Source organism: Schistocerca nitens, chromosome 7 (assembly GCF_023898315.1).
Source record: "Schistocerca nitens isolate TAMUIC-IGC-003100 chromosome 7, iqSchNite1.1, whole genome shotgun sequence".
Lineage (NCBI taxonomy): Eukaryota > Metazoa > Arthropoda > Insecta > Orthoptera > Acrididae > Schistocerca > Schistocerca nitens.
Genome location: NC_064620.1, coordinates 375,239,418 through 375,246,895, shown reverse-complemented (window position 1 = coordinate 375,246,895; position 7,478 = coordinate 375,239,418). Strand labels below are relative to the sequence as shown.

Below are 7,478 nucleotides of genomic sequence, written 5' to 3'. Positions count from 1 at the left end.
GGTAGTCTCGCGGTTCTAGGCGCTCAGTTCGGAACCGCGCGACTGCTACGTCGCAGGTTCGAATCCTGCCTCGGGTATGGATGTGTGTGCTGTCCTTAGGTTAGTTAGGTTTAAGTGGTTCTAAGTTCCAGGGGACTGATGACCACAGATGTTAAGTCCCATAGTGCTCAGAGCCATTTGAACCATTTTGAACTTACCACACCTCATTACGATGCGTTGTGTTTGTCATTCACTACAGTTAGCAATCCCTAAAATTCTTGATAACTTCAAGATTTATGTTTGCTAGGATAGCACTGTGACAATGTGTAGTGAGCCTTTGAGTTAGAAATCAATTCAATAGTTTCATCACAGTGATCAATATTCGGGGACGGGAGTTCAGTCATCCACTGACAGACACACTGTAATAAATTGGTTAGTTTATTTCCCTAGAGAAACTTTCTGTGCCACCATGGAAGCTATATAATTTCGAATGTTTGCACAAATGTGCAAGCCATTGCCAAGAAATATCGACTTTTCGGTTCGAGAAACCTACAATTGGCTGGCTGGTGCCAAGCAATGTACAGGGACATTTATAAAACTTTAAATGAAGGGGAGGAACCTTTGAAAATTCCAGCTGTGTGTGAGACGCGATTGCTTTCTATTGGTCCGGTTGTTGCAATAAAATTATCACAGTGGAAAGAAATGAAACTTCAAATTCAGACTGTCAGATCTAAAGAAAACTACCACACAGCAGAAATGCTGTACAACATCTATTGCGATCCTTTGAAAAAGTTGTATTTGTGTTGTTTAAAGCCGATAGTACAGTAAGTCCAAAAGACAACCAAAGCTTTTGAAAGCGAGAACGTTGTCCATGCGAAGTTACTTCAGGATTTGACAAATCTCATCCAACCAGTGAGTAGGAGAATTATAATACCTACAGCGAAAGTATATATCCTGACAAGTGATATTGCTTCGTATGTAGATCCTAAACCGTATATGGAACATGAATTTGAGAAAACTATTTCAGAAATTAATCTCACTAGGAGAGGACGCCTACTCGTCATCGCCGAATTCGTTCAAATTCATAGCACATATAGAGCGTGGTGAGACATGAAAGTGCTCCAAGTGGGAATTTCAGATGGTCAAGCGGTTAGGAAATAAAAGGAATTTTGATACGGATATATCACCATGTGCACCTTATCAATTGTCCCTGTGACAGTATGTTTAGGAAGTGGTGTTTGGCTCAGCTGTAAGAGAACGGATTCGTAATGGGTCGCGGGTTCGACTCCACCCAGCGGCAAGTTTTTTGTGCTCCTCGTCAAATATACGACGAACTGTTCCAAAATGAAGACGGATTGCCAACGTGCAGTATCAAAGTAATTCCCCCCAAATGTACGCCACTAGTGCAACCCTGCGATGTATATTTTTATCGTCAGGTAAAAAACCTAATAAAAAAAGGTCAAAACTGTACTTACCTGATCGAGAAAGAAGAAGAAATGACTTCCCGAGAAGCTTGCATAAAACTACATTCCATTATAGGAGGGCTGTTCAATAAAGAATGATCATAATTTTTTATGGTCATTATTTCTCGCGCTAAAATTAATCTTATGATATTCTATTAGCTTAATGTGCAACAAACACTCCGTAGTAGTTTCGTTGTTGGGACTCCTGGCCGGCCGCGGTGGTCTCGCGGTTCTAGCCGCGCGCAGTCCGGAACCGTGCGACTGCTACGGTCGCAGGTTCGAATCCTGCCTCGGGCATGGATGTGTGTGATGTCCTTAGATTAGTTAGGTTTAAGTAGTTCTAAGTTCTAGGGGACTGATGACCACAGCAGTTGAGTCCCATAGTGCTCAGAGCCATTTGAACCATTTGGGACTCCTGGTTCCCGCCTGTGATAGGCAGGCAAGGTCAGATGTGTTCAGTATCGCCTACCGCTGCAATGCAGATAACACGCGAGGAACAATATTCGGCTTTGAAATTCTGCTTTCGTCTCAACTAATCTTTAGCTGAGGCCTATACGGTGTTACAGCAGGCCTATAGAGAGTCTGTTCTTCACTACAGCACAGCTCGAAGGTGGTTTAAAATGTTTAAAGAGGAGAGAGAATCAATTTCAAAGAAAGGTGGACCCGGTGCTCCAGTTACTGCTCTTACGGAAGAAAATAAGATCACTTTCTGAAATACTGAACATTTCATTGTGTGCCACCCACACGCTGGTGACAGAAAAATTACACATGACACGTGTTTTGTGCGCGATGGGTTCCAAGACTGTTGATTCCCGAACAAAACGACATTCGCGTGCAGGTCTGCATGCAGTTAAAGTTAATGTTAGAGGAAGATCAGGAGTTTCTTTCAAATGTAATCGCTGCTAATGAAATTTGGCTACATCATTTTGACCCTGAGAGCAAACAGCAAAGCTCAGTGTGGAGGAAATTCCTTCATCACCAACCCCCAAAAAAGCAAAATTGGTTGCTTCTGCTGAGAAAATTATGGTCTTCTCATTCTTTGATACTCATGGAATGGTTTATCAGTATGTTGCACCTGCACACACATCAGTAACTGGACAATACTACGGGGATGTCCTGAAAACAATGCAAGTCCCTATCAGGCGCAAAAGACCACATTTCCCTGAATCAGGCTAAATGCTGCACCACGATAATGCGCGGCCACATATTGCCAATGTTGTTGCTGAATATCTTGCAAAAATCAACGTGAAGTGCATCCCTCACCCACGCTACAGTCCGGATTTAGCTCCATGTGACTTTTTCCTGTTCCCAACATGAAGAAACGCCTTCGAGGGAGGCATTATCAATCATCAGAAGCAGTGGTGAAGGCTGCGGAAGAGATTTTGAAGGGCCTCTCAAAAAATGGTTTCCAGCATGTATTTGACGACTGGCAGCAACGCTGAGACCAGTGCATCGCATTCATGGGAGACTACTTTGAGAAGGACCATCAAAATTATGGGTATGAGTAAGGTATGTTGTCAAAAAAATATTATGATTATTCTTTATTGAACAGCCCTCGTACATCACCAGCTATCCTCGCATGCATTCAGCGACATGCTGCGTTACGCGTGGTTTGCTTCTGGACTGTGCGATGAAAGACGCTGTTTCCAGAATGTCAATCAAGTTTGTTTTTTTTTGAAGACATTTAAAAAACCACGTCACTGCAAAAAGGCGGCGTTTATAACGTGCACGACATACGGTCAAAATTATTGCTTCCCCTGTTTCTTTGACGAATATCACCCTGGCACATGTAACTGATCAATTGCAAGAAAATGGAAGCATCGATTTACATACACGAGGTTCCCACGTACGCGTTAATTACAATCCCTTTTTAAATATTTGCAGTCCCGCATTTCATCCTATACATATACCTTTTGTGCTTATATAAATTAATAAAATAACCTATATGATGTCGCGGTTAATTCTGATGTCGGTAGTGTACGCGTTGCCAAGGAGCACAAAAATATTTACCTCCGCATGGAGTTGAACCTGTGACCCTTTCAATTCGAATCCGATCTCTTACAGCTTTTTTTTTTTTAATTCCACAAAAACAGTAACAAAAATGCCAAACACCGCTTCCTAAATACATTGTCAGAGGGTCAATAGATAAGATGCACATTGTGATAGATCGTATCAAAATTCCTTTTATTTCTTAAACGCTTGGCCATCTGGAGTTTCCACTTGGGGCACTTTCTTGTCTCACCACGCCCTACATGTACCATAAATTTGGACGAATTCGTCGATGACGAGTAGGCGTCCTCTTCTTGTCAGTCGTGAAACCGGAAATCTGCTACGTAGGCGGAGCATAGAGTTCACAATAAAACTCACTAAAGAGCTAAGAAATACGCTTCCTAATAACATTCATCTGAAAAAAATTAACGTATTCTCTGTGAATAAGGCTCTCGAATCCCTTAAAGAACCGATTACTGAATTTACTGAAATAATTGGTTATACTAAACCCGAAATAATTGAATTCATCATTAGTCAGTGCCAGAATATCAGTTTCATACAATGGCACAACACTAGTAATAGGATGAATATCAATACTCTGAACTCGATTCTCACATTTAGTTTACACGACGACACTAGGTTGCAGGGAACTGCGCTAGGGGCCACTGCGCATGCGCGTCGCGCATTTGCGCAACTAGTTGGTGAAACTAAACACTTTCGGCGTGTTTCAACTTTGGCGACACTAGTTGCAACAGTTTTGAGGTTATGTGTGTTCTTAAGAGTACAGACAAACTGAAATATGAAGTGGGGAACGGAGAATGATTTTCGCTTTTTGGATATCTATGCTTTGCATAGGTGTTTGTGGGATTTCAGTGCTGCTAATTACAAAAATAAGAAACATATTGCTGCTGCTGAGACCTTCGTGTGCGATCATAACATAGATGGTTTGACAATATCTGAGCGGCAGGGCAAAATTTATTGATTTAGGAGCACATATACAACTGTATTAAGAAAAATACAAGCAAGTGTAATTCTAGCTGTGGTAATGCTCTCGTCTACGACTAAAATCCCATCGTTCGAGTTGGCCAACTCTTTGTTATGGAATATTGTTGACAGGAGGGAAGGCTATACAGATTCAAGAAGCTGCATTCTTTATTCAATATTCATCTATTTAAAACGTCGCTGCAGTGCTCCCCGTTCACAGATGTTAGAATTTTGAAATATTGCCACTTTACAGATCTATCTGCAAGAGGGTATTTGCATACCATTCTCTTCTTCATGCGGCCTGTTTCGAATAATTATTGTTGCTAATGTTCAATAATTATTAACATTAACAGTAATAATTATTGTGTTAATGAAATAGCGTGACCACCAACTAAAACCGTATCTTATAGCATGCCGAGTGTTCTCGATTGTAATGCACGCAATATGATGTGTATTTTTGATATTTTATTTCTTACTGTATATGTTTTAAATTTAGGATATTTTGATCAAAAACGGCGAATTTTTAAATGGCTGTTGGGAACTTTGAGTATCTCTGAGTTGGTAACACTGGCTTTGGAGTGACCCATCACTCTCAACTCACCACCAGACCAAATTCAAGAAAATTTTGCGGGAGAAGGGACTCGTCTTACCAATCCAAAGAACCGAATTCACGAAAATTTTTCGGAAGATAGGACTGTTATCAAAAGACAGTGTCCGTCGCTTTCGTCAAATGTATCCATTGTGACTTTTGTCCTTAGTTCTGAAGGGATGATGCAGCCAATACAAATAAATTAAAAACACTGTACGCAATATTTGTCATTGCTATTTGAAAACTAACGCCAGATCTTCATTTGTGCAAAATGTTACTGCAACACATGATCACTTTTGAAGCATGATTAGAACTGTTTATTTACTTTTACATTAGATATATATCAGGAAAAAGAGGTTAAGCTTATTTTGTTGTATACGCATTAGAAATTTCTACAACGGCCATCCACCGTACATGACAGTAATTGCACGCGTTTCTCATGCGCTACCCTTAAATGCGTGTCACCGTGGAAACGAACTGAGTAAACAACTACCTCGTGCAGTTTGCGTTCACCAGATAACTATATACTAGTTTTCTATTTAATGGCCGACATATGCAAGAAGGAAATTAATGTCAAAGAACTGGAAGCTGAGTTACAGAAAAAAATCGACGACGATGCCCGATACTGGAGGGAAAATGATGCGAAGTTCCGAGCTATTGATCAGAAAGTGGCTACATACGATGAATTTAGGTTGGTGTTGACCAAAGTAATAGCTTTATTAGGTAATTTTCCAGCGGTTTTTATAATGACCGTTGTTCATGGTATTACAATGTCGTGGGAAATGACACTTCACTGTCATAACTTGCTAGTGGTATTTTTTTTCACTGTCATAACTTGCTAGTGGTATTTTTTTCTCTTTCTCTTTTACTGCTTCGCACACAGAAGTCACGGTTCACTCGGAAAAACCTTTCAAATAAAATTCCAGTTGTGAAGCGCATTGCGTTGGTTTTAGTCGTTCAACATCGTGACGCTTAGATGTTTTGTCACCAAATAATCAGGCAAATGCTTCGCTACGCTAAGAACTGAACGAAGAGCTTAATTAGCCAAAGAATCATACAGGTATTAAAAAAAGATCAAATTAAGTTCTGCCACTGTTACCTTGTGATTCTGCGACAGTAATACACTCCATTCCATTCACTTTATAATCATTTACATTAATGAATCACTAAAGGCTGTCAATGTTCTTAAAAGAATGTGATAGCTTAAGTATATTGCACTGCAGTTCAAATACATGAAAGCACAAAAAACTATTGCTGTGTGAGAGAGAGAGAGCTTGAAGCTGCAACAAGTGCAAACACAGCGCAGTCTAAACAGAAAACGTAAGTCAAAACTCATCATATACAGAGTAAATAAAACATCGTAGAAAATGCCAAAGATAGTGTTTCTTTCTGTAAGCAGCATAATAATATAGTTAAATAGTTGGACTATATAATGACATTCTGTCAAACATTATTACTGAAATATGTAGCCAATAGTTCAAGAATTTCTCTACATTTCAGCCAGTCACTGTCTTAATTGTGGGAGAGGAGAGAAATAAGGCCGGTGCTCCCATTATCATTAGACAGCTTTTCCTGTTACTAGCCAACATTTTAAGAGCTCTAGTAGGCGTTATTTTGTATTAGTTCCAGTATGTTCAGTTTGTTCTATTAGGATATTGACAAAGCATGTGGCCTTCCTTAATTTGCTCCTTGTCATTGCTCTGTTTAGATCTGTGGTAAAGGGATAAGAGGTATTAATAATTTCTTCTTCTTATCCTTAGTTAATTTATAAATTAGTTTGAAGGTTTTCTTACTGGTAACAGGCTGTGATCTCTCAGGGGACTAATTAATGTATTTCTAGATCCACCGTTGCAGCACACCATTCAGCGAGTTGTTCGACACAGTATTCAGCCAACTTTTAGGGCCTGGAACTTAATACCAGTTTTTGTATCTGATCACTCCCCCTTTAGTTTACAGTAGCATGTTGTATCCATTTACATCCTATCTGTTCAAATTAAGAGATCTCCAAGTGATGTTACAAGTGTAATATTTCTGAAAATGGCCCCCATTGGACAGTGGCTGGAACAGTAAATGATGAAACTATTCAGACTTTTAAATCACGTCTCCAACACACAAACTGCAGGTTTGTGTGTAACGTAGACACTTCCAGTTCCAAGTACAGTTTGTTCAGAAACAAAGTGGCAACAGCATTTCCAAGTATCTTCTCAAAATAGATATATAAGGCCCACAGTAAAGGATCCAACAGCAATCCATAGAGCACCAATGGTATAGTTTTTATGCAAAGGAAAGTGAGAGCTGTGTACTACATCAAAAAATTCAGACAACTCTGTCTACAGACTAATTTCCTAATATAACTGAAAACTAGAGAAAACATATTGTAATCATTGCTGGAGACTTTAACCATTTAACAATCAATTGGAAAAATTAGTTTGGTTTTTGGTGAGCATGTAAGGGCATCTTGTGAAACATTACTG

General features: G+C 39.6%; 1 protein-coding gene across 1 annotated transcript in view; it reads left to right on the top strand.

Annotated features, from left to right (window-relative positions):
- Nucleotides 1-5,546: 5,546 nt before the first annotated feature.
- The window catches only part of LOC126195649 (coiled-coil domain-containing protein 103), a 63,027-nt gene continuing 61,095 nt past the window's right edge, over nucleotides 5,547-7,478 (top strand). Inside the window, exon 1 of the mRNA XM_049934274.1 lies at nucleotides 5,547-5,695. Within this exon, the coding sequence (XP_049790231.1) occupies nucleotides 5,547-5,695 (149 nt within the window). The remainder of the gene's footprint in view (nucleotides 5,696-7,478) is intronic.